Here is a 27,589-nt window from a genome sequence, read left to right as displayed (position 1 = left end):
CTCTGCTCTGCCCCCCCCCCCCCCCCCCAGCCTTCCTGCCTGCCCTGGGCTCTTCAATTCCCTTCCCTAAAATTCAAGTGCAGTGTTTTCCTTTTTGTGCTACACGTGCTTGAAAACTCCACTTGGGGCTGAGCTTGGGTTGCCGTGGAGTTTTCCAGAACTTCTGCAAGCTTCCCGGGGCAGCTTCTGGACTGCCATGCAGAGCACTGCTAGTTGTGCCTGACTTGATGTGGATGTGTGTGCATTTGAATCGTGTTAGTTTGCTTTCGACTCAGTGGTGCCGGAAGACAAAAGATGAGAATAAGCACACACGTGTTTCTCATTTGAAAGCATACTTTTCAACTTCTTTAACAAAATCTTTTTTTGTTTTTTCCTTTTCCCTCTTGGATATTCCTTTCAAAAAGCTTGGTGGGAGAAAGAGAAAGGTTGTAGTGGGATTGTAAATTCCCAGTCTTCTCCTTCATGTGATTGAAGTATGGTTGGCACGAATCTAGAACTTTCTTTTACTGTGAGAGTAGCTAACACATTTGAGAAAAGGGAAGGACTGGGAACTTGACACAAGTGTAACAGCATCTGTTGTCCTTTGGGAGTTAGCTGACAATGATCGTGGGCCTCTTTGAAGGGGCCCTCACGGGGGCCACCAGAGCCATGAGAGAATGCATGTCTTGGAGTCAGAAAGATCGGATTCAAATCCAGATTCTGACGTTTACTAGCTGCGTGCCTTAGAACTGAGTCAAGTTACCTCTCCAAGCTTTGGTTTGGTTTCCTTATGTGGAAAATGAAGGTGATAATAATAATTACTTCCATGGGATGCTGTCAGAGTTAATGGGATAATAATAAGCAGAAAGTCAGTACACAGTGCCTGGCATATATTAAGGGCTTGGTGATTGCTAGCTGCTGCTGTGATTTGTATCGCGGTAGATCTTTGCTCAGTCTTGGCTTCGCTTTCTGCTCGGCACCAGGTGGTGCTCCTTCTGCACTCACACACCTCACAGCAGGCTTCCCACAGTGCCGGGAGGGGGCCTCCGGCATTGGGGGCGCTGCAGCGCCCCTGCCTTTTCCAGCAAGCAGTGCGTACTCAGAGCATAAAGGCGACAGTCCTTTTGTTGAGGGAAGGCCTGTATTTCAGCAGTACTGAAAAGATGTAGCCCAAAATACCTGACGGTGCTCTGGGACAGAAGTTGTGGCCTGGCGTGTAAGCTAACCCCACCCCGGAACACAGGATGCCTGGAATTGCTTTGGGGATGTGACTGGGCCCAGGGGAGGGCTCAGGACCGCTTCCCTGAACTGCCTGACTTGTCGTCCTCTCTCCTCTCAGTGTCTTGGACAGTGGCAGGAGAGCACAAGGCTTCTTGATCCGATCTGCTTGAATCTAGTTCAAAAACATGAGTTTCACAGACAAGAACCCTACAACCCACCTTCCCCAGAAAGAGCTCACAGGGGAGAACACCATCGCCCTCTGTCCCCTTCCCTTTGTCTCTCTCCCCTGGACCAGATTTGCTGTCTCTCTCTCTTTTAAGCAAGGTGATGCTTGTTTACATGACAGTGGACTCTTGCCTTGATTGTACGGTCACTTACCTGGTGACCAGATGGCCATTCTCCTTAGCAGTGTCATCAGAAGGAAAGAATATCTGCTTCTGTGTCTGCAGTGCCACAGGGATGGGAAGGAAGCCACAGATTTGTGCAGATTACCAATTTGAGGGAGCTTTGAGAAGGTTCCGTGGCAGTGTGTGCAGTCTAAGAGACAAAATGGTCACTCTCTGTCACTTTAGCTCAGTCTTTGACTTGAGTCTGTTTACCCAGCTTACATGTGACATAGTGAGAGGGGCTAAGTAACATACTAATAGCTTCAGCAGTGTGAAAGTAATGGTCACAGTGGCTCTCCTCCCCAAGCATCTACTCTGCAGCAGACCTCAGCTGCACCTGACAGATCTTACCTCTTGCAGTACTTTCCAGTACTCTGTGGGACAGGTAGAAACAGGACCAGATGCATAAGTTGTAAGGTCTGGTGCAAACTGAAAATTTGGGGTTCCTTGTTCAAAACCTATTAAGAATTTCAAGACAGCAACAGCAGAACATTCAACCAAGCCTGGGGTCCTTCTAAGTACAGAGTTCTGTGTAGTGACACAGGCTGCATGCTCATGACCCTGGCCCTGGGTATAAATATACCCATTTTACAGATGGGAATAATGAGGCTTAGAAAGTTTAAGAAGCTGCCCTAAGTCTCTGTTGTAACAGAGCTGGATTCAAGCAGCCTGCAGTTTGAGCACAGGGAGAATTTTCTAGCTTCTGGCCTTAACCTGGTTCTGTGTACAGTAGCATTGTGTTGTACACGGAGCTTCTTCTGTTTGAGAAATGAAGGGGAGCTGGAGGGGAGGACATTGGCTCAGCAGCATCTTACAGGCGAGCAGAACTTTCAGGGTGGGAGGCCAGCTGAGTGATAGCATCACCCAGATTTCTTATAGCCGATGTTGATAAATCTTTAAACCAGGCGATGTTTTCAGGCTTCATGTATTTTCTCACGAGATACACCATATGCCTGGTCAGCTTTTTGTGTTGAAATCCAAACAGAGAACTTCAAGTACTTCTTCATTCTTATCACAGAAAGTAAGTGGACTCCCCGGAATGGTGACTCATGTGGGATGTTGCAGCGTAGCTGTTTTTATTTTGCACTCATGCTCACGTCCAGTAAGAGCCTTGCATTCCTATTTTTCAACATCCACATCCTCTCTGATGTCATTGGCAGTGATGTCACCTGTCTTATAATTATTAAGAGAACACCTAGTTTCAAGATATTTTTCTTAGAATTCACGTATCCCCCCTGCTTCTTGCCCCCAGTGATTCAAATTCAGTGCCAAATATCCAGGACAAGTGAAAATGTATGTTTATATACTTTATATGTAAAGTGAAAAATACATGTGTGTATGTGTCTGTGTGTGTATGTGTAGGTGTCTGTGTGCGTGTGTAGGAAAGTATCCATGGCTCCTGGTGGGGCCTCTTTGACACACTGCACTTGAGCTAAGAGGACTCCAGGTTGAGCGCCAGAATCGCGGCGTGTGGCCGTGCACAGACTCCCCTTCTACCTCACCCAAATATGGACCTTCGGGGATTTTGTGAGAATTAGCTAAAACAAAGAATGTGAAATTGCTTGGCAAATTGCAGAGTATTGCAGGCAGGAGGTGAGATTACCTCTTAGATAATAGTTCCAAGTGTCTGATCTTTTTTTTTTTAAATCACTTAAAGCCCCAAAAGTTGGTTACTGAGTAGCAGTTAATCTCCATGGCATAGCCTTGGGGTGGAACTATAGGCTTAGACTCAATCTGTATCCCTGGAGAGCTTTTACTCTATTTACTTATTGTGTAATGTTTACTTATTATTTTGAGAGAGAGTGTGTGTGTGCATTGTGTGTGCACATGTGTGTGCATGTGCAAATGAGCAGGGGAGGAGCAGAGAGACAGGGAGACAGAGAATCTCAAGAAGGCTCCACCCTGTCAGCACAGAACCCTGTGAGAGGCTCAATCCCATAAACCCTGAGATCATGACCTGAGCCAAAATCAAGGGTCACACATGTAACCAACTGAGCCACCCAGGTGACCTGCTTTTATTTGTTTGTTTATTTGTTTATTTATTTATTTATTGAGAGAGAGATAATCCCAAGCAATCCCAAGGAGGCTCCACCCTCAGTGAGGAGATCATTGTGGGGCTAGATTCCACAACTCTGGGATCATGAGTTGAGCTGAAATTAAGAGTCAGATGCTTAAGCAACTAAGCCACCCAGGCGCCCCTCACTGGAGAGCTATTAAAACACACTTGTGCTTAGGCTGCACCCCCAAAGATTCATGTGAAATTCATCTGGGGATGGAGCCTAGACATTTATGCTCTTTGGAAGCATCCACGTGCTTCTCACGCACAGCCAGGGTCAAGACATACTAAGTTACAAGCACCAAGGTACCAGTCCAGATGCTGTCCACTTTGGGGTTACCTGACATTCATCAGCATTCACTCAGTAAATTTCAGTGTTCTCAGTAGCAAAATAGAACTGAAAGAAGTATGGGTATACCTGCATATGAGAGTAAATGGAATCATGTGTGTTTTTACCAAACATCTTTGTGGCTTCTGCCAAAACATCTTCCTTTGTTCTTTGTGTATGTGATTCAGCTTGAGGAAGCAAAGACCACTCGGTCACACCTGGCCTTTGGTTTGCAGAGAAACGGACTGCTTGCTAATAATCTGGTTTTGTGGGGGGAGCTCCCGATAGGTCCTCTCCGTCTTGGCTGTGTGTTTTGCTTTATTCGGTTTTGTTTGTGTTATGTGCTTGGCGCAACATGCCTGAGCTTTCACCCTTCCACCAGCATATTTTCCCTATGGGTCCTGGTGAATGTCTTCCGCACCTCGTCCCACACATTCATTAACATAGTTGACTTGTGTAGAATTCCCTGGGGTGGCTCTTTAAATTGCCTTTCTAGAAGGGTGATGCATCAGGTAGAATCCAGGACTTGGGATGTTTCTTCTCTTGTCTCTACATGATGGAACCGCCCAGGCTCCACCGCCGGGGACTAGAGCTTTCCCTGTCCTTGGTAATCACATGACATGTCAGCCAATGTCCTGGTCTTCCAGTCTAGAGAGTGTTAAAGGAGAAGCCTGTTATGTTTGGATGGCTGCTCTCCTGACGACTGCCCCCACCAATGTCTAATACTCAACACTCATGTAATGAATGTAATGGCTTCTCGGCTTCCTGTTGACCTGACCGTTTCTACAGAAGTATGCTTTGTCAGAGGTGGCATTGAAGGGAACAAGAAGACAGATTGGCTTGAACAAGTGTGTTTCTGAGCCAAACTTTCTGGAACGCAGAGACATGAACATTCCAATGCATCACTCTTTAAAATTCTAAAGCTCCCTGCCTAAGCATCCCCAATGACAACAGTTAGACCAGCTGCCCTCCTCTTCATCACAATAGCAGCATGCCTCATTTATTGAATATTAATGACAGGCCAGGCATTATTCCATGTAGTTTACGTGCATTACCTTAATTAATCCCCATAACAAATCCTTGCAGTTACTACTATCGCTGTTTCCATTCGACAATGAGGACCTGGAAGTGGAGGCTCTGAGCATTTGAGTAACTTGTCCAAGTTCACCCACAGGAGTGAGTGAGTGGGGGAGACAGAATGTGAACCGATGTCTCTCGGATTCCAGATTGCAGACCACGTTTACCTAATCCCCACACGTCTTTCCCCCTACTTGGAGCAGACTGAAGTATTTCTTATGGAAATATTTGTTCACATGTATGCTTCTTTGGCTTCAAGAGATAGGAAAAGAAAAAAGTTTCTCAAACTTAGAGTCCAATGTATCAGTTAGGAGTTAGTTCTACTAGAAATAATAGGCAATTCCAGAGTAACTAGGGGCTAAAGAACATGGGAGTCTTTTTCTCTCTTTTGTGAAGGAAGTTTGAAAATACAAATTTGTTGTCATCATGGACCCATGGCCGTCTTTTTTCTCTACCTTCCTCCTTTGGCATTTAAACTCAAGGTTACTTCATGGGCCAACATAGCTGCTTACCTCCAGCCATCACATCTGTAATCTGGGCTGGCAGAAAGAGGATCCAGGGAGGTCCAAAAGGCCAAGTAAAATTTCTTGAGTAAAATTTAGGGGTGCTTGGGTGGCTCAGTCAGTTATCACCAACTCTTGGTTTCAACTCAGGTCATAATCTCATGGTTGCTGAGTTTGAGCCCCACATCAGGCTTTGTGCTGACATTACAGAGCCTACTTGATATTCTCTCTCCTTCTCTCTTTGCCCCTCCTACTCTCTCTATCTCAAAATAAATGAATAAACTTAATAAGACTTATTTTAATAAGTAAATCTTATCTATTACAGCAAAATAAAGTTTATTTATTATTCATCCCATGCAATACCCCCACTTCATCACACAGCCTCACCTAGTACAAAGGAACCTAGGAAATGTCCATAGCAAAAACTCAGGGTTCTGCCTGGCAGAACAGGAGAATGGACTTTGGGAAACTATACTAGTCTCTTTCACACCCAGCACACCTGTTTCCTTCAGACCACACACATCCCCTAAATACTGAATCTGGTTTCCTGTGATCTCCACTTGGAAAATCTTCCCAAGATGAGGCTTTGTTCATAACTCCCCAGTTTCTCCCCACACCTCGCATGCCCAGTGCAGTCCTGAACACAAACGCTCATTGCCACCAACTGACTCGTCTGTCCATGAGGCCTGACCCCAAGCAATACGAGCAGCAACACTCAATCGCACATATGGGGTTTGAACAATAGAAATAAGGGCACCAGGAAAACTGACACCCCTAGGTACTGACGTGCTGGGTCTTCGTCCCATGCCCTGCACTGTGCTGAGTGCCACACAGGGAGCTGTTGTGGTGCAGTGCTGTGAAATGTGGACACGAATCCATGAACTTGGCAGAGCCCAGGAAGCTTCCCCCCAGCATCCAAGTTCCTTGCCTCAAATAGGTTTTGCTTCAACTCATTCCCTAAGCAAAATTCAGCTGTTTCCTTCTATTTCTTACTCAAAGAGGCAAAAGAAATTTAATCTTTTCTATGTGGCAATACTTGGGTTTCCACTTTCCCCTTCAGTTGAGCTAATTTTCATGGAAGGGGCAGGTGAAGGGACAAACCAGCTGCCAGGTATGTGCTCTTACCATGATGCCTACCCATTGTCCTTTGCCTCNAGCTGTGATAACTTCAACGCAATGATTTCACATCCGGAGCCTTTTCCTCTCCTAGAAAATGTAACCACGCCCCTGACACAAGAGGTAATGCCTCCATGCCACAGAACGTAATTGGTTATTTCTTACTGTTACCATTTTTATCACCTAGGTGAGATGCTGGCCTGACCACTCTCTGAAACTTCGCTTTTCCCATGGCTCGCTTCTCAGGGTTCTGCCCTGGACCCCGGTGGTCCCAGCATCCTATGTGCTGGGCTCCCGGCCAGTGTGGCCACGCGGCGCTTATTCTCTGCTAATGATGGGTGCTCGTTAACTAGATTTGTGTCAGTGATTTCCAGCCAGGGGCTCAAAGGTGGCAGGGCCAGGGTCACATAAATTCTGCACCTATGCTGTGTTCCGTGTGCTGGGCTGACCTTGAGGAGCAGTGCAGTCTGTGTCAGAAGTTGCTGTGGGATGACACGGCCACCAGCGTAAGAAGGAAGGGGCAGCATGTTTTGGGTCTTCTGTTAACACTCAGATTGACAGTTTGAGCTTTCCACTCTCTTGGTTTTCTGAGATGTAAGAACCAGTAAGACTCCCATGGTGACAGTGGCTGTGTTAGGCATTTTCTACGTTTTTGCTCCATGCTCTGTCACTTGCAAGCTGAAAAACTGCCTGAGACCACCTTTTATAGTTTGCTTTGCTTCTTATACCGTTAGATTCAAAATTGCCTAAATACGGTGAGTTTCTATGTCCAATGCCTCCCTGTCCTGTTTTTAGGTCTGCATTTGCAAACATTAAGCTGTTTCAGGATTGGTGTTTAGGCAGATGGTTTTGCCAGAGCTAATCCCATGAGTCGTCACAGGTAAAGAATCCAGCCTCATGGGCACACCGTAGGTGTTTAATAAATGCTGGCCCCTACAGTTACTAACAAATCTAAATTAACTGTGCTCATGCCTTTGAAATGGAAGCTTCTGATTCTTAGAAGAAATATTTTTCTTGGTTGTGGTCTTTGTCTAGTTGGAAAGGAGCAGAATCAGCAAAATAGCTTTCAGCAAGTCCACGTGTCATGGCCTGTCACCCACGGCCCTACTGTGCACAGGGGCACACAGGCTGTCTAGGTTTTCTTTGTATCACTTTGAGTTTCTTCTTCAGAGACCATATCTGCCTTCTGTCAGCGTTTCAGAGCCCCGTCTGGGGAGCACAGAGATGCTAATGATAAGCTCCCAGCGGCAGCCTGCACAGTGGGGATGTCATGGGGATTAAGGCATGCTATCTGTAGTAAGAAAAACTGCTGCCGAGTACAGCAATGCAGCGCCAATCTCAGGCTGGGCATGATGCTTGGGGCTTATTTTAGAGCCGAATGAAAGCAGGCAATTATCATGTTCTTTAACTATAATCAGCCAAACAGGATACAGGTAGCCACAAAATGGAGTTATTTAAAACAGTAACAAAATCACTTCAAAAAGGGTAATAATCTGGAAGTCTCTCTTTCTGCAACATCTAGTTAAAGCTGTCTAAGCGTGGAGAAGACAGGGAAGGCTTGTTTTGTAACCTCCTCAATGGCACTCGGATCAGGAAAGCTTCCTTGTGAAATGAAAGGCAGGATCCCTGGCCCCGAGGACCACCCCACTGCAATTGAGTTTGGCCTCACCGCTAAACCAGAGCCTTTGAAAATGGTCCCAGGAGAACCCTGAGCTTCCTGTGAGGGTGGTTACCAAGGGGCTCTCCTAACACGGCCAGCTGGTCCATCCTAGCCTGCTGATCCCAGACAGCCCCTCAGCTTGAGTTGAGAGTTGATTCTGGACTTTGGTTATGAGACCTTATGTTGGGCAGCATTTTCTCTGACATTCCAGTGAGACTGGGAGACGGCAGCAGGCTGAATTCTAATCACTTCCCAGAGTTTGTCAGAGGCTGCCACTAAGCAGAAGGCAGAGGGAAAGGGATTCAGCTTCACCCCCATCTAATTCTGGCTCTACCATTTGTTAGCTGTGTGAACTTGGGCACATTACTTAGGCTTGTAGAGACATGGTTTGGCCGTCTGTGAAATGGGGATGATTAGAGTGTATCTGGTAGCAACAGGTTTCCCAGAGTACCTGGCTCATGGTTGCTAAATAGAGTTCATAGACATCAGCTGTTGTTGTGATGGTCTGCAGCTGTAAGTTCCCACATCACCCCTTGATAACCCCAGTTCGGCCCCTGAAGGTGTCTTGTACTGTGGTATGAAGTGTGAATTTTCTGCTGCCTCATGTATGCCAGTGAGCTAAGAAAATCAGGAGGACGGCCCATCCTCTAACCAGCTGGGTAAAGCCTGAGTCAATGCCCATTGCAGTAAACACCACTGCCATTAATTAATAATGGCAGTGGAAACCAGACTAATAAATTATAACAGCAGCTGCAGCCCTGCCTTCTGTTGAATGCTTCCTCTGTACCAGGCACTGGGCTAATCGCAGTACGTCTGCCATCTCATTTAATTCCACAACCAATCCATTGGGCAGCCATTTTTTTCACTATTTTACAGATGAAACTGAGGCACTGCAAGAGCAAAACAAAAGAAAACAAAGCAACATTGTAATAAGTAAAATAAGGATTTGAGCTCTGGTGTTATTGACTCCAAAGCTAGTATTTTAACCATTAGGCCACACTGCCAGTCGCTTGAGCCCTTGGGAATAGCAGAGCTTTAAGATCCCGAACTCCAATAAAGAATAAAATAAGGCCTTCTCTTAATAAGGATCATAAGAAAGCTAGCATGCTACCTAGTCTATTTCAGTATACTTCCACGTGCCTGATTATTTAAATCTCAGAACATATTTGTGAGTCATTTTTAAGTGAGAAAATGAAGCCTCAGGAAAAGGTTAGCATGCTCAAATCGCACCCTAGATAATGGCACATGGATAATAACCTTGCAGACCAAGGCCATGCTGTATGTATGTCTACCAGGCTCCAAGTACAGGCACATTCCCCTCAACCCATGCCGCCTCCCACCACGCTCTGGCCCCAGTTCCCCCTGTAGACCCAGTATGAAAAGTATGAAAAGGGTGAAGCCGATGATAATTCTTGCCAAGTCCTAGAAAGCCCTTTGAGGGGAACTTGCAGAACTCCCCAGATGAGGTGAGGACTGTGGCGAAGTGGGGCAGTCAGGGACCGAGACCGAATGGAATCATCCGTTATGGTCTGCAGTTAGTTTTGTGGCTGGGGTAGCATCAGGGCTGTGCCAATGATGAGCATTTCAGTGCAGATTAGTTTTGGGACTTACCTGGGCCAGATGCGTGGCTGGTTCATGGGCTTCATTTCTGTCTCAATAAACATAGGTCCTCCTGGCATCTGCTGTAAAGACAAAAGCCAGAGGACAGTGAGCAATACTACAAGAAATATTCTGATGAGGGGGAGGCTTTGGGGATCTGCTGGGAGATCGTGTGACCACTGGTGCCCTCTTGGGCTCTGCCGTCAAAGACACCTATGTGGTGCTGGTCAAGGGCTGGTTTCCCTCTTGATTTGGTCACACGTGGCCAGTTTTTGACGTGGTGTCCATAGATGGTTCTTTGTTTATTCTATTTGTGTGATGCCTCCAGCTTATTGCCCAGAGGGGGAGGCCTTCTCCATCCTCTTACTTTGACCTTGACCTCTTCTATCTAGTTGTGACATCATCTCTTCAAGACTCATGCAGTCAGACAATCATTCATGCATTCAGCCTTTTGAAGGCGAATGCCTCCTCCATGCTGGGTGCTGGGCTAGTGCCCTACTCCAACAACAGTTCTGCTGCATGCAACTTCTATTCTAGTGCCCATCCCCAGCCAGCATTAAGTATGCTCCAGGGTAAGCATTGTATTATTCTAGAAAGGAATTCCTGTAGCCATTTAGAAGTTCCTGTATTACAGTGTTAACGTGTCACCTGGCAGCTGTTATGTAATTCAGGCTGGACTTGAAGTGTCCCCTTATTGGAGTACGGGAATAGTGTGAAGGGGAGCTGGTGGGTGGACGGAAGGCATGTCGCCTGTGGGATACAGTGTTTGCTCCATCTAGAACCTCTAACTTGCTACCAGAAACTGCCATTCTCCTTTCTTTGTAAAGTTGTTGATAAGGAATTAAAATATCTGGAACAATTATAAAGTGAAACATCTTTGCCGTTGAGGTAAGGTCATAATTGGGAATGAGAGCTGTACTTTCCTCACCAGTTGGAAAAAAATATCCATTTTCTGGTTTCATAAATGGTACTGTTTCCAAAGCAAAACTACAGTCATTTTCATGGTGGTGGTAGTGGAGAGCAGGAATTACAACCAGTGAGCCAGCTAGTTTCCAACCAGTTGTCAAAGTGCTGTGCTTATGTTGGTGCAGGGATGNCATGACCCAAGCGAAAGTCGGCCGCTTAACCGACTAAGCCACCCAGGCGCCCCAGTGCAGGGATGTTTCTTGATGCTTGAGAGAGACAGAGGATCCTGCCAGTTCCGGACTCAGAGTGGTCCTTCCCAGCTCTCCTCAGCCCTGGGGACGTGGCCCAAGTGGGCCCCCTCCAGGGCCCAGAATCCAGTTCAGAACAGCGTAGTCCCTCTGGAGAGTCCTAGTCCATGCACATCAGCCTTGTTTAAACCAAAATGACTGCTCCACCGAGTTGGGGAATTTCTCATCCCTGTGTCCTCCCCTCAGCCCAGTCCTTTACTCCCTTCCTCTTCAAGTTCCAAGTGTGACATGCCTGTGTCCCCAGTCCTAGACTTTGCATGTTCCTTGTTTGTCATCTTTGTCAGGCCCAGGTTTATTCGTGTTTGTCACTGCTGCACTTGATGGTGGTGTGGTGACGTCCCCCATGCTGGTTCACACACAGTTTCCCATCTAGTGACCCTCCTTTCTTTTCTTTCCCATAGAATTACCCTTTACGACTATCAAGCCATGTGCAGAGCCAACAAGGACAGCAGTGATCGCGCCAGTGGCCTCCTGGATGTAAGTACAGTGTGGTCACCCACAGACAGTGGCATGTTTGTGTCTGTCTCTGTGTGTGAGCAGCTCTTTATCTTTGGGGTAATCAAGTTCATCTTTTTGCAAAACCATGAATGTTTGTAAGGGTTTCCTGATTTTATTGGTGAAGAAAAAACCACTCCCATTCAAACCCAAAACCACTGATTCTATGAATGACAAGCAGGTCTAAAGTCGCTATTGAGTGAATGAGGCAGCCCCCTTTTGATGGATAGAAAAGAGGAGAAGTTTTGTGGATTCTCTCGCATATAAAAAGAGAATTTAGTTTGGTTCAACAGAAATCTTCGCTTGGTCTGTGAGAGACCCTTGAGCCTGAGGATAAATGCATGTTCAGATCATGGACTCTCTACCCTAATCAGGATGCTGGTGAGCTTCCTTGTCATTTTCACTGGGACTGGTGCTGTCCGTGATGTCACAGTTGAGAACCAATCAACATAGCTGTGTCATTAGAAACGGGCTTTCACACTGCCAGAAATCAACTATTATAATTTACTCCTGGTTAAAAAAATATAATTTACGATGTACAAGCAATGTAAGTTTGGCCACCCATCACCTGACAACACAGGAAAAACAGTCACAGCACACTTCGATATAACCCAGCCTACGTGTATAAATAGAAGCTTCACATGTTATCATTTTGTAAATCCCAAAAATTAACCTAAAATCTGGTTTGAAACACAAAATTTATGAGCCATTTTGGTTTTTAGAATGTAAACACACACCTTCTCATTTACAGATGTAAGATCTTGCAAGGGGATTATTGAAAAGCCAAGTATTTAACTCCGTTCTCCTACACCGAAGGAGTAAGAAATGATTCGGACCTGGAAAATTTCTGAGAGGCAACTAGGAACTGAAAGTTGAATGTTTTGAAAAATACCACGTTTTAGTGAGACTCAATACGTCTTTCCAAATCCAACTTCCCTAGCTTTAGCGGGACTATTTCTAGACTTAGAAAGTTCCCAAGATATGTTTTCATCATTAGGCTTAAAAGCTCAATGGCTTCACCCTTCTGAATGATAATGTGCAATTTAAATTTTTAATCCTGTATTTACATAATCCCTTTGTGTACCCATACATTGAGCCAGTGTCTGGCACAGAATGCTTGAATGCTCTTCCCCTTGGCCCCCCGGNCCCCGCCTGCCCCTCCCCTCCTCCAGAGCCTCCGGAGCCTCCTTAATCCCTCTATTCATTCCCTCCTCCCAGGGACCCACACTACCAAAGACTGCAGAAATGTCACTACCGATCCCAGCAGGTACAAAGACACAGAACTGTCCCAGGCCCTGACCACCAGGGTCTTTTTGAATGAAAGACGGTTATTTCTCACGCAATAAGAAATATGATAACAAAACCATAGGACAGCAAGTTGCATTTCATTTTAGGAAATAGTTAGTAGCTTACATCCTTATCTGAGCCTACTCCTGAGGGCCCTGTGACACACTCAGTTAAGTCAGAGCAAGAGATCCAGTCTGAAATCCGTGTGGACTGAGAATAACCCAGTAGACTGCTATACTGTTGTTTTGTTCATTTACTTACTGGCTTGAAATAGGGAAGTTTCAAAAAATGGTGAGAGGTATATAAATCGGTTTTTGTTTTATTTAAAAACTGGATAATCCCCCCAATCCTAGTTCTAGTCTTTATGGTCAAAATGCTCAGAGGGTAGGATTAAACAGCCATAACTTCAGAAACCAGCATTTGTCATTTCAATTCTCTGACACCTAAATGCAACCATAAAAGGTTCCAAGATTTCTCTGGACCTGCCGTCTGGGGCAAGGGCTTTGCCAGCCTCATTACCTCTCAGGTCCACTGGCTAATCAAATATCTGGCATATGTAGATTCAGAGAACCAGCTGAGGGGGAGGCCTGGTGTTTTCCAGAATTCAGGAAATTGAATTATCCACATAGAAAATATCACAGAGTAAACAATCCAACTGCTTTTTTAAATTAAAATATTCTGAAATAAAGACTAGGCTGTCACTGCCGTCTTTGAGAGAGTTGAAGGGGATTTTCTGCAAGGATAAAATCACATGTTTATATGCTTGTCATTTTTTTTCAAGTCCAAATATGTATGTGTGAGAAAAGGCAGCTTAAACCCTACATGACTCAGGGGCAACATTAAAATCAAGTGTATGCAACTTTTGCTTATTTCAGTGAATGACATACAGTGATGGAGAACAAGGAATCAGCCTTCTGAGAGGCAGATCTGTGAATTACCATTTGAAATTGGTCGTATGACTTTAGCCCTCAGCATTAGGCTGCAAAATATTAGCCCCTGGAGGGTAAAGGTTTAAACATCATTTGCTGAACTTCCTTTTTCCTCCCAGAGATAACCCCTATATTAGATCATGTTTATTTTACTTGTAAATCACATCTCACTACAGGGGAGTTCAAAGTTTTAAAATGTTAGTTTTAGGATACAGTATCCAACCATTTTCTTCTTTTAGCTAGAGCTTCACTGTTTTTTAACATGATATCAATCTCTCTAGAAGAATAACATTGTCTTTATGTAAAGCCTTAAGTTAAACTACACATTTCATATGTGATGCATTGTTTTCAATGTACTGAATTCTTCTCTTCAGCCTTATAATGCCTTCCTTGCTGCAGTAAAATGGATAATGACAGAACTTGTCTTGTAAGTATAATTTGCTGCATTTTTAAAAAGTAATATTGCTTTTCTTTTGTATTATAAAGTGAAGTGGAAGACTGTGTTTCATGTTTTCAACTAGCATTGAATTCAGAATACTCTGAGATAACCTCATTGAATATCTCAAAGTATTGAAATGAAAACTGAGACCAAAAAATTATCTTTAAGTTATTCATGGTCACTGCTTATGCCCTTATGTCATTGTTTAGCAGACTAACAGCTTGCAATATACAAACCAAATTTATTTATTGTGGTTAGTGTTAAATTTAACATAGAGGTCTGGCTGTTTTTAATGCAGCCTGGGTGGGCTGTGGTCAGGAGAACAAATTGCCGGGGNGTGGTTTATGCAGTCATGAGCCAGGGGGTAGGGGCCTTGCTCAGGTGTGAATTAATTGTTTACCCTGTCAAACTGTGTTCCTCTTTGGAGGATCCTGGGTGCATCTGTGACTTAGGTCAGATTGAAATGGCACAAAGATGAAAGCCTTGACTCCCAAAGGAGGTGTCAGACATATCACAGAAACACCATGTTCCAGAAAGGGAAGAATTCCATGGATGAGCCTGGAAACCAGATTGCTTAAGCTGCACCAGACCCTCAGATTCTGAGGGTCTTATTTTCCCCATTACGGCTCCACTTTCTGAGGGTTGGAGGCAGATTTCTTATCATTTGATGAACAGTCGTTGTCTTTATTGCTTTAAGGTAACCTGTATTAATTTAACAACATTATAAACTCAAATTTACTTGTTATGTATCTAAGATGCAGAAAATACAGTAACAGATAATAGTGAGATTTTGAGGAGAAAGATAGCTGCTGGAGGTAGTAACCATGAGCCTAAAAAACATATGTTGGAATTTTGATCTATCTCTATTCACTTGGAGGGTGGTTTATATTACTTTTGCATTTTTTTACTAGCAATTGAGAAATTTTTATTTTTTTCCTAAGTTGCATTGTGATATAATTTCATAGAGAAGTTTGTTCCATCTATGCCTGCACACACACACAGATACGTACACACACAGACACAGACACGCATATACAGACACACACATAGATGTGAACAAGTGTGCACTGAAGTATAGATTTTGAAAGCATCCTTTATTACTGCAGACCATAGTCTAGGTAGAGAATATGCTATTTGTATTTCTGCACCAAGGCAGAGGAAGCCCTTCGGAATTGATTTTTTACTATAGACTCACACTATAACTGGAAAACTATTTCTGCTGACAACCAGGATATTTCTCAACAGAGTCCTTAAGTCTAGGTAAACCCGCTTTCAGGATTGTGCTGGCATTGGTGATAAAATAGCCTTTCACAAGGAAGAGAAAGCCTGGTGAAAATGCAGCGGTAACAGAACCAACCATATCGATACCTTTGGGTCATGACGTTCCTCTTTCAAATGAAGTGAGCAATGTCATTCTTCTATCCGGGGGCAAATGACCAAGTAACACTGGACTTTTGCATTGCCTGTTCAGGTTTCTGGTGGAATTTAACCTCTGCAGCTGGTGGCACTCAGATATGACAGCCACAGGTAAGTAGCAGCCGGTTCTTGTTTCCCTGCTCAACCTGATAAGCCCTGGGGTCACTGGCCACTTTTCATCAAGGATGTGCTCACATAAACTCCCCGGGACCAAGTGATGATTTTTCAGCTCAGTCAGCAAAAGGCACCCTTTGTGCTGACCGCAGCACCATCCAGACTGACAAAAATGCCACGGGTTTCATTCTGCCCGTGTCAGATGTACACTCTGGCCTGTTTCCTTCACTGTGATTTGGTGGTCATACACTGCACGGGTGAATTCTTCAGAAAGCTTGCGAGCAGTGCTTAGAATCTAAGGGAGACACATTGCCTTTTGCAGGCTCAGCGAATGGATAACCACTCTAGCTTTGTATTTGTTTGCTTGCTTGTTACAATTAGCCTCATAAAATATAAATCTAATCATGTTACTCTCCCCACTCAAAAGCCTTCAATGATTTGAGCAATAATTCGTAGAAACTCTTAGAGAGGCATGAGTTGTGGAATTAGAGCAAGATGGATTTGAGTCCTGGCCCTGAGGTTAGCCTTTAACAAGTTAGTTAATCTCTTCAAGACTCAGTTTCCCTATAGTAAGCAAAATGGGAGACATAATAAATAATATTTATCTTCTATCATGTGTGCACGTGTGTGTGTGTGCGTGTGTGTTTAATGATAAATCATGCTATCTGCTGAGCATGGTGACGCAAAACATGGTAGCTGTAATTAAATATGAAGGCAGTGCAGACAGTGTTGATCATAGTGATAAACAGTCGATTCCCCGGGCCCTACAAAACTAGTACTCTTTAATGAGGGTCGCCTCAGGGCCATCTGCCCCACCTGCTCAAGCACTTGCTGTTTCTCAGATGTGCTCTGCTCTTCCTTTCCAGTGTGCATTCATTCATGTCTCTTTTCCTCCCTGGGATGCAAGGAACTAGCATTAGATTAGACTGCTACCATTATTATTATTTTTTAATGATCTGTCCTTTTCAAAGAGATTAGTCATGCATCAGCCTTCCCCAGGTGCTGACACTTCCTCTCCTATCCTCTGAGACTCCAGTTAGTGAGGATGCCCTCAGCTCTTCCAGGAAGAGTTGGTAGCATTTCCTTCTTGCATCATCCCAGTCAGCTTTCACACTCCCTCAGCGTTTCTGCACCCTTATTGTCTCAATTTGTTTGTTTCACACTAAACTAGAATTTCTGGATGGGGCATTGCTTTCCCTTAGCACCTAACTGGTGCTCAGCACGTTGTAGGTACTCAGTCTAGGCTTACCAAGTACCCTGACAAATCTTTCCTTTGCCAGGTATGACCGTTCTAGCCACTCTCATCATAGCCTTGTGACTTACAAATAGGATCATGTTGCCTAAATCCAGAAGCTCCCTAACTTCTTGTTAGAATGTGACATGGGGCAACATCTATAGAGAGGTGCACGCATACAGCTGCACATGACAGCCTCTGATTACAGTGAACCTGATCCAAGCGTGTTTGAGGTTGACCCTGTTCTCAGGACCTGACAGCCCACTGGAACAGCACCTTTGTGCTCTATTTTCTAACACACACGTGCACGCGCACACACATGCACACACTGTCCTGGTGACGCTAGGTGTGCCGGATCCATATTTGCCCCTTCCTGTTGGGTTAGTACCTGCTTTGCATGTCCATAACCTCACTTCTAGAAATCTAGCCTAAGGAAATAAACCGGGGTAGGAACAAAGGATGATACGATGAGATGATCATCACTAAGAAAGTGATGATTGCAAGTACTGGTAACTCAAATGATGAACAATGGGGACATTTCAAGATAAGTGACTGCCCATCCGCTGTCCACAAGTGCTCAAATGTGGGACAATGGTGGCTTTTTTGGCTGCGACCCTGGCTTGCTCTCAGGGATACATTCAGTGCTGAGGGCAGATCTTCAGGGTCTTCTTCTTGGTGCCCTCTTCACCGCCATGTGCCTGCCCACCTATGCCTGAGGAGTTTGCTCAGCGAGCGTGAGGATGCCCCACTTCCTCATGCCAACCCACATCGCCATGTCCCCCCATTCTGACCCCAGTCTGCTCCCTTTCCCCGTGACCTGCTGCCACAGACAGCTGCCCACGCTCTTGTCTGGTCCTTCAGATTTGACTGTCGTGTGCCAGTCACTGTGATCTTTGGTTAGACCAGTGGTGTTCAACCTGGGGAGGGGGGATCTTTTTCTCCCAGGAGTCGCTGCAGTGTTCGGAGGCATTTTTGGTTGTCACAGCCGGGTGGGGGAGGATACTCCTGACATCAGTGGGTAGAAGCCAGGGATACTGCCAAACACCCTACAGTGCGTAGCCCCTGGCAACAAAAAATCAGCCTATTCAGGGTATCATTAGAACCACTGCTGCAAAACCCCAGTGTAGATGGAAGAGTAGAGGGTAGCGGATGAAGAATAAGGAAAAAGAATATGGTCTTTGCACTCATGATGCATACAGAAATGTACACAGTTTCTCATTCTGAAATTTCACGTCCCCTCTTCCCTGCTCCCCCCGTACAGGACCAACAGTGGGTGAAATTTTAGCACAGAGGAATAATGTGATGCCTCCGTTCTCCATTTTCTGTTTTAGAAGCTTTTCTAAAAGTTCCTTAATAGGCATTTCCAAGTCATGTCACCCCATGCCGCGCTGTGACAACTTTCCCCAGATTGTAGAAAGACCCTGCCAGATGACTGTATCACCACCACACGGTGGACCAATCTACAGCGTAGTGCTTTTCCATTTCCAGAGTGCTGGCACTAGATTATCTTCAGACCCCATCAGCATTCCTGAGAGGTGCGGACCCCTGGAATTTGTCACTAAACCTTCCTGAGCTTCCAGTCAGACAGCAGCTAGGTAATGGGCTCAGACCTAAACCAAGGACTCCGCTAGGTGACAGCAAGAAAGGCAGCCCACCTTTGAACTCCTGTTTAGAGCACATGAACTGTCTCATTCGGGCCTATAGCCCTCTTGGGCATGGCTGAGGTTTTCCATTTTATAGATGAAGAAATGGAATCAAAGCAGGTGAATGAGCTTGTCCTCAGGGCTGCCAGAAATCTTTGTTAAATATAAATGTAAATGTTAGACCTAGTGTAAGGAGAGAAAAATTTCAAGCATCACAGAAATACTGACTTGCAAGGTTTCTTCCTTCTAAATTTACCACTCCCTCACTAGACAAAGACCCTGCACTGAGACATACATCTTTGTTTAGCTAAAAATGGAATCCATAATTACACTGTTTATCTGCTTCATTTCCTTAATGAAGGGGACTGTGGAAGCCCATTTCTGCTTGATTATCACAAAGGTATCATTTTGGCGAAGTTGCACAGAGAGAATGGAGCTTGCTGGCACCAAGTATGAATGGGGGTGCATTCACAGAGACAAAAGGAGAGGAAAGCTTTTCAAATGGCAACTCTATTCATTCCCAGTTGTCTGTCCATAATTACTGTGAACCCAAGTCAGTTATTCTCATCAGGGACATTTGTTGCTAAGGGAAAATTAAAGAAATTCCATTGTGTGGATGCTCCACTGGGTGCTGCATTGTGAGGGAGTGGGAGGCCATGGCTCCAGCTGGGGCCAGCCGGTCCTGGCCGGATGGGACGTCGAGCAGTGTGATGGCATGGAATGGGCACTCCAGGTTGTGACTACAGAAGCAGGTCTGGGCTCCCGGACTCACAGCAGTGTGACTGCAAGCCAGTGGTGTGACTTTTTCTCTGGACTATAGTTTCTTCATTTGTAGACCTGGAGAGCCCCAGACCTTCCTCATTGGGTGGTGTTGAGGACTCTGTAAACGCAAAGGACTTAGCATGGTGTTTGGGATGTAGCAAATACTTACTGAGAATTGGCTGTGAAGATGCTGGTGGTGATTTTTTTTTTTTTTTAATTTTTAGTGTTTTGAGAGAGAGAGAACAAGCAAGGGAGGGACAGAGAGAGGGAGACAGAATCTTAAGCAGGCTCCAAGCTCTAAGATGTCAGCACAGAGCCTGACATGGGGCTCAAATTCATGAACCATGAGATCATGACCTGAACCAAAGTCGGACGCTCAACCAACTGAGCCACCCAGTACCCCATTGCTGGTGGTGATTTTGCTGTTTAAGTAAATGATGGTCACGGTGAGTCACTTTATGCAGGGCTCAAGGTAGGCTATGAACCCCAGTTTTCTGTAGACTAAGGAATCAGTCTAGCTGAGCTTCATGACCACTTGTACCTATGCCTTTGTAAGCTAATGAGTTTTAAATGCCTAATGGCTAAAACAGTGCCCATTAGATCACTGGCAGCCTTAGCTACTGGTTCGAAATTCCATAGATAAATAGTAATGACTGACAAATGTATGTGGTGTCCATAACACTCCAAAGAAAGGTCTTCATAATAAACCATATTACTTAGATTAAATGTGGCCATGGTTTTGTATGATAATTTGCATGTTTCCCAAAAGCACATCAAACAGCTTCCAGCTAATCTGTAGTCGTGTTGCAAATAGACTCAACGGTTTGTGGCCACATCAGTATGGGTGTCCTGCAACTGTCAAGGGAACAAGAATTTCATCTCCAGGAAGGATCAGAGCCAAATGAGGCTCACCATTGAGAGCGCTGGACTCATTCCATTGTAACTGGGGCCAGACAATTACAATTAGAGATGGCACAATTATCGGGCTTAGTTAAATCATGTGTGCTGCCTATCTCAGCCCACCCCATAGACCCTTCCTCCTTTCTTTCACTGGCCAAGCTTCACAGAGCAGTTAAATGTATGTGTGCTGGAGCTAGGCAGCCCAAGTTCAAATTCTGGCTCACACACTCGCACACTCACTGGATGAATTGGGGCGTTTTAAGCAGGTCTCTCTTCTATTCACTAATCTGCAAAACAGAGAAAACAATTGTTCCCACCTTATAGTTAATTTTTTTTGTCATGTTTTACTGTTTAATAAATTAGAACACGTAAAACAGGGCAGCATCTGGCATGTAGTAATTTCTTAATAAATGTGGCCCTTAACTGCCATTCGGTGGTTATATCCATTCTGCATCTGGGCGCCGTCACCACTTCTCATCTGTGCTTTTTTTTTTTTTTTTTTACTTTATTTCATTGTAACTGCCTTACTTTTTGAAATTCAAATTATTTAAGCATTCAAAGGAAGTTTCCCCAAATTTAAAGTCACTATCATTTGCTATACAAAGTAATCAATTACAAACATTAAGATCCTGAAAATTAAAAGTGTCATGAACCTGTAGCCAGATCCTCTGAGCTTTATGTGTGGCCTCCCTAGGTAAGAAAAGGAGGAGAGCAAATGAAAGAAAATGAAAATGAGAGGAAGGTGGGAAACCTCGCTACCACCAAGCAAAGGTGTCCCCCTGACGAAATCCGAGGCACTGAAAGAGAACTTGGAAGTGAATGACGTTCCCCCAGGTGCTTGTCTGTGTTGTTGCTGTTAGGCGCTGGCCACCTAAACTGTCCTTGTCTTCCACCTGAAGGCAGGCAGCTTGTCATGAGGGCCTGAGATGCTTACATCTCCTTCTGATTGCCTGAAAAATGCCATTTAGGAGAATTACTCATTTATCTGTAAGAATGTGATGACACTTGCTATGAACTAGCACCACAGGGCACAGGGGACAGACAGTGTCTGGGACCTACGCCTTTGGGAGCATGACACTTGCCAGTGCTTTACTGGGAGTGGAGCCAGACATCAGGAAGGTAGCCATTGGCTCCCTTTCTAACCAAAAAGCAATGGCTCAAAAAGGCCGACAGTTTTTGAGGGTTAAATCTAATAACATGCCATCCTGTGGCATTAAGTATGTTCACTTAACTAGGCCTCACATTGTGCCAGTATTAATGTCCATGTATTATTTCATCTGATCCCCAAACAACCACGTGAGGTTGGTGCTCTTATTCCCATTTTACGATGAGAATACCAAGGTATAAAGAGATTAAACTTACCTGATGTCACAGTAGTGGCAAGATTCATGACCCTTGATTTGTGCCCTTAGCTACTATGTAATTAGTCCAACTCCTAGTATGTAGATAGTAACACTCTCCAACAGCTAGCATGTCACGAGGGCTGTGTGTGTGTGTATGTGCGTGCATATATGCAAAAGTGTGCATGTGTGTCCCTCGGTTGAGCTGTTCCTGCCTTGGTCGGTTTATTAGAACAACTCAGTGAGTTAGTATGGGCATCTTGTCTTTCTATCAGTGACCAGTTTCTGAAAATTACATATTTTATATACACAAGCTGATTGAATTTACTTCATTTTGTTGTAGAGAAGAAGTACAATGCGTTATACTTCAACCCTGAGCCCCCAATCAATTTCCTCAAAATAATTAAAGCCCAATGAAAAGCCTATATAAGAAAAAGAATCACATTAGGATATACAGGCCTGGAACATGGCTTCCTGGTCACCCAACAAACATCTAGTGGTTACCAAGTGCTCATTTAGCATTTAGTAATCCTGTGATGGCTCCATGCAGCGGCCCCAACACAGACACTCCACAAAACATGAATCCGTGCTTCTGACATCCAACCAACTGTGCTTGGAATACAACTTGAGACTTTGTCAACACATCATTTTGTTAAAAATCCTATTGAGTTTTGGAGTTGAAAACATAAATTATATATTCTATCTATTTATAAATACATGTTTATATTTCTACATAAACATCAGCCAAGGGGTGCCTGGGTGGCTCAGTCGGTTAAGCGTCTGACTTCAGCTCAGGTCATGATCTCACGGTTAGTGGGTTCGAGCTCGGCATCCGGCTCTGTGTTGACAATTAGCTTAGAGCCTGGAGCCTGTTTTGGATTCTGTGTCTCCCTCTCTCTCTGACCTTCCCCTGTTCACACTGTCTCTCTCTCTCTCAGAAATAAATAAAACATTTAAAAAACTTTTTAAAAATCAGCCAAAAACTTTGTACAAAGTTTGGGTATTGGAAACCTGCGAGCATTCTACCGGTAAGATATTGATGAGGGACAAATCCTGTGACAAGAACCTGTACTATCAGCATTTCCATTTTACAGATAAGAATACTGAGGATTAGCTAGCAGCAGTGGATGAGAGATTTGTACTCCAAATGTCTTTGACTTCAGAGGTTTCACCTTAACCACTATGTTATAGTATCTACCATCCTTATCATTTTAATGTTAAAATGGCTTCACTAGAATGCTAGTGTTATTCTTACTATTATTACTCATGATACTATTTATTATTAGTAACTGATATTTACTCAGCACTTATTATGTTTTAGGTACTGTACTAAGTACTCAACATATATTATTTCATGTACTTCTCATATCACTCTCTGATAGAGAAACTATATTATCCCCAATTTGCACATAGAAAAAAAATGGAAACTTAAAGAGGTTTTGGAACTTGCCCACTAGACATAACTTGTGTATTATTTTACCAACCACAGAGACTTTACCAAGTGCCTACTATGTGCTCATCCATGTACCACACTTATCTAGTGCTATATTATTGGACAAGGAACTTCATAATAGTAGGATTAGGTTCATGGCTGTGGTTCAGACATTACGTATTTTACTATTCCATATTTCAATTTTGTTTCTGTAATAAAACCACACAATTGCATCATGACCTTTGTCTCACCCTGACTAATATGGTGTAACTTCTATTTTATACATTTATTCAGATATACATATGTGTTGTTGCTAAGTTCAAGTACATCTGAAGGCAGAGACCCGTTGACTGATGTTGTCCCAGAAAGTATTCTAGTGATGCATAAATGATAGTGGATGAAACCAACACAACTGCTTGAAGAATTATAGCTTATAGAATTGCTTGGCAGATGAAATCACTTGACTAATTAGAAAATAATGCATTCTGCTGTGCCTAGAAAAATCACAGCGCAGCAGGAGCGGAACTGTGTTCTGAGTTACTGTAGGCTGCCAGTCACAATAAAGCCTGTGCCTGTGTTCTTTATCTTTTTCTCCCCGCCCCCCCCTCCCCCCCAGCCCAGAAATTGAAGCAGACCCTGGAACCTTGCGATACAGAATATCCAGCATTTGTCTCTGAGCGCACCATCAAGGAGACCTCAGGGAACATTGCTTGTGAAGACTGCTCTAAGTAAGCCTCCCGCCTCCTTTCTGCTCAGTGTGGGAACTCTCCCAGATGGGCCAGCGTGCATGGCATGCTCAGGATCACAATGAGAAGTGGAAACATGGCTGCCCTCTTGTGTGAGGAAGTGTTTCCACCAGCTTGGAGGAAACAACATTTGGCTTTGTCCGAGCATTTAGAATTTGGGAAGCAAAGTGCTTGAGAATGCATCCTAGAATATACAAGGTTTTCAGTCGAGTTTGTTGTTGGCTGGAAAAAGTCCTAACTGGTGTTTCCCCAGTTGACAGTTGTTATTTAAGCTATCTGTTGGAAAAAAGTCCTTAGGTGTCTTTCCTAAGGCACGAAATCTTCAGGATTCACTGGAATCAATGTATGGGGAATGAATTTTGGTAGCTCACTAGGCATTGCCCTTTTTAAAATGGTTTTATTGATCATCTGGGTTTCTTACCCCTTCATTCCCATTGGTAGTTGTCTATTGGGTGATAAATCTGTTCTTACTAATTTGGGTGTCCTTTGTTTTGGGTATGGTTTCTTTGCAGTTGTATGCTTTATATGTGTGTTTTCCTATTCCTTCGTCTGACTCTTCACTTTTTATCATGTCTTTAGATGCATAGAAATTTTCTTTTGCTTTTATTTTCATGTCTAATTTATTCTTCTGCTCTATGATCTGTGCGTTTTGTGCCTTAAGAAATTAGTCTTTGCCCCCACATCATAATGGTGTTCTCATATATGTTTATTCTGAACACTTCAAGGTGTTGACTTTCACCTTTAGGACTTGAATCCCTCTGGAATTTATTTGTGTATGTGGCATAAGGTAGTGTTTAATTTCACATTTTTCAATATGGTTGTCCTGTTAACCAGCACTACTTACTGAGTGGTCTTTTTTTCCCCCAATTGATTTATTATGACACCTGTGTCCTGGGATGAGTACTACACAAATCCGTTTCTAGGCTTTATGGTTTGTCAGTAATGATGCCAACACCGAATCTCTTTAATTATTATAGCTTATAGTATGGCTTGATATTTAGGAGAACAAATATCTTTTCCATATAATCTTCTATGTTGTCTTGGTTATTCTTGTCTCTTTACTCTTTCATATTAATTTTATAATCAGATTGTTAATTTCTATGAATTATGTTATGATTTTTGGTTAAATTGCTGTAAGTTATAGGTTAATTTGAAGATAATTGCTATCTTTTATAATATTGAAACTTTCCATTTATAAACTAAGTCTGTCTCCTTAGTTACAGGTCTTCTAATACAGTTTTATAATTTTATGTTAGATTTCTACCTTGAAAGCATAAATTTTTCCCTGCTATCAGAAATGGCATACATTTAAAACTACCTTTTCTATTTAGTAATTGCTAGAATATGAGAACATCACTGATCTCTGTATATTGAATATCTTGTATCCACTTGCTAAATGTTCTTTTAGATTTACTAGTTTGTGTATGGCTTCTCTTGGACTTTTTTTCCTACACACTAACATCATTTGTGAAAATTTTCCTTTCTAACCTCCACGCTTACTGTTTTGTTGCATAGACATAACTAGGATTGTTGAATAGAAGCAGTGAAAGTAGACAACTGTATCTTGTTCTAGTTTAAAGGAATTTCTTTTCATAATTCCATGTTAACTATGATGTTTGCTATGGGTGTTATTTAAGGTATAATTCACAATATCATATTAGCTTCAGGTGTCCTGCATAGTGACTCAGAATGTGCATACATTATGAAATGGCCACCACAATTCACCCCCATGTCACCTTACAAAGTTAATACAATGTCATTGACTATATTCACCATGATGTACATTACATCCTCATGACTTACTTATTTCATTGCTGAAAATTCATACTTCTTGGTCCCCTGAACCTATTACATCCCCCTCAACCCCCTTCTCCTCTGGCAACCATCAGTCTGTTCTCTTCATCTATGAATTTTGTTTTGTTGATTTATTTTATTTTTCAGATTTCACATGTAAGTAAAATCATATCGTATGCTATTGGGTTTTCTGTAGGGTAGTAAACTATTAATAATATTAAATTTGCCATCATAACTTTTAAAGAGATTTTGATGGTGATTTCCTTTTTAAGGTTGTTTGTTTGTTTGTTTGTTTAAGTAACCTCTATAGCCAATGTGAGACTTGAAGATGAAGAGTCCCATGCTCACCTGACTGAGCCAGCCAGGCACCCCCATTGTAACTATTTTTAATGGCACAGTTCTAGAGCATTAAGTATGTTTGCAATGTTACGCAACCATAACTATTATCTATTCCCTGAATTGCCTTAGATTTTTGGTAGTTAGCCATTTATTAGGTTAAAGAAAACCTCTCCAGACACGTTTGTTGCTCTTACTGCTATTGCTTAAACTTGAATGGATGTTGGGGCACCTGGGTGGCTCAGTTGATTAAGCATCTAACTTCGCCTCAGATCATGATCTCATGGTTTGTGGGTTCAAGCCCTGTATTAGGCTCTGTGCTCACAGCTTGGAGCCTGGAGCCTGCTTCAGATTCTGTGTCTCTCTGTCTCTGCCTCTCACCTGTTCCTGCCCTGTCTCTCTCTCTCTCTCTCTCTCTCTCTCTCAAAAGTAAATAAACTTAAAAAAAGAAAAAAACTTGAACGGATGTTAAATTTCATCAAAACATTTTTTCTACATCCATTATCAAAATAATTTTAATTTAAGGTGTTGAGTTACAATAATAAAAGTGTTTAGGGGCGCCTGGGTGGCTTAGTCGGTTAAGCGTCCGACTTTCGCTTAAGTCATGATCTCGCGGTTCGTGGGTTCGAGCCCCGTGTCAGGCTCTGTGCTGACTGCCAGCTCAGAGCCTGGAGCCTGTTTCAGGGTCTGTGACTCCCTCTCTCTCTGACCCTCCCTTGCTCACGCTGTCTCTCTCTCTCCTAGAAATGAATAAAACATTTTTTAAAAAGTGTTTAAAAAAATTAAATCGTGAAATATATCATATATACTATAAATGTCTTTTTTTTTTAATGTTTGTCTATGTATTTTGAGAAACAGAGGATGAGCGGGGGAGGGAAAGAGAAAATGGGGGAGAGACAGAATCCCAAGTCGGCTCCGTGCTGCCAGCCTGATATGGGGCTCAATCTCATGATGCTGAGATCATGACCTGAGCAGAAGTCAAGAGTCTAATGCTTAATCAACAGAGTCACCCAGGCACCCCTATAGTATCTTTAATGGCAGATGGCTTATGAATGTGAAAACATACTTTCTTTCCCAGGATGCTCTTGCATGGTCATGATTACAAAAAACAAAAACAAAGCTATCTTGCTAGGTTCATTTGTTCATATTATATTAATCTTTTGCATCTGTGCTCAAAAAGAAGCGTGGGCTTCATTTCTCCTTTCATATATTGTCATTAGGCTTTGCTATTAAGGTCATTTTATTGTCACAAAATTACTTGTATCTTAAACATTTTACATAAGAATGAATTATCTACTTCTTTTAGGTAGTAGAAAAAAAACAGNCTAGGTTCATTTGTTCATATTATATTAATCTTTTGCATCTGTGCTCAAAAAGAAGCGTGGGCTTCATTTCTCCTTTCATATATTGTCATTAGGCTTTGCTATTAAGGTCATTTTATTGTCACAAAATTACTTGTATCTTAAACATTTTACATAAGAATGAATTATCTACTTCTTTTAGGTTTGGTAACATTTTTCCATAAAACTATGAACAACTGATAGATTTTTTAATTGTTTTTCTGTGTGAGTAAATTTTCAACT

General features: G+C 43.2%; 1 protein-coding gene across 2 annotated transcripts in view; it reads left to right on the top strand.

The window, feature by feature from the left end:
• The window catches only part of CACNA2D3 (calcium voltage-gated channel auxiliary subunit alpha2delta 3), a 771,963-nt gene that overhangs the window by 596,235 nt on the left and 148,139 nt on the right, over positions 1-27,589 (top strand). For both annotated transcript variants that reach the window (XM_077776662.1, XM_077776663.1), the window contains exons 30-33: positions 11,541-11,616; positions 14,225-14,277; positions 15,761-15,816; positions 23,747-23,858. In XM_077776662.1, the coding sequence (XP_077632788.1) occupies positions 11,541-11,616; positions 14,225-14,277; positions 15,761-15,816; positions 23,747-23,858 (297 nt within the window). The remainder of the gene's footprint in view (positions 1-11,540; positions 11,617-14,224; positions 14,278-15,760; positions 15,817-23,746; positions 23,859-27,589) is intronic.

Source organism: Crocuta crocuta, unplaced genomic scaffold, assembly GCF_008692635.1.
Source record: "Crocuta crocuta isolate KB4526 unplaced genomic scaffold, BGI_CrCroc_1.0 scaffold87, whole genome shotgun sequence".
Lineage (NCBI taxonomy): Eukaryota > Metazoa > Chordata > Mammalia > Carnivora > Hyaenidae > Crocuta > Crocuta crocuta.
This window is presented reverse-complemented; position numbering and strand designations above follow the sequence as displayed.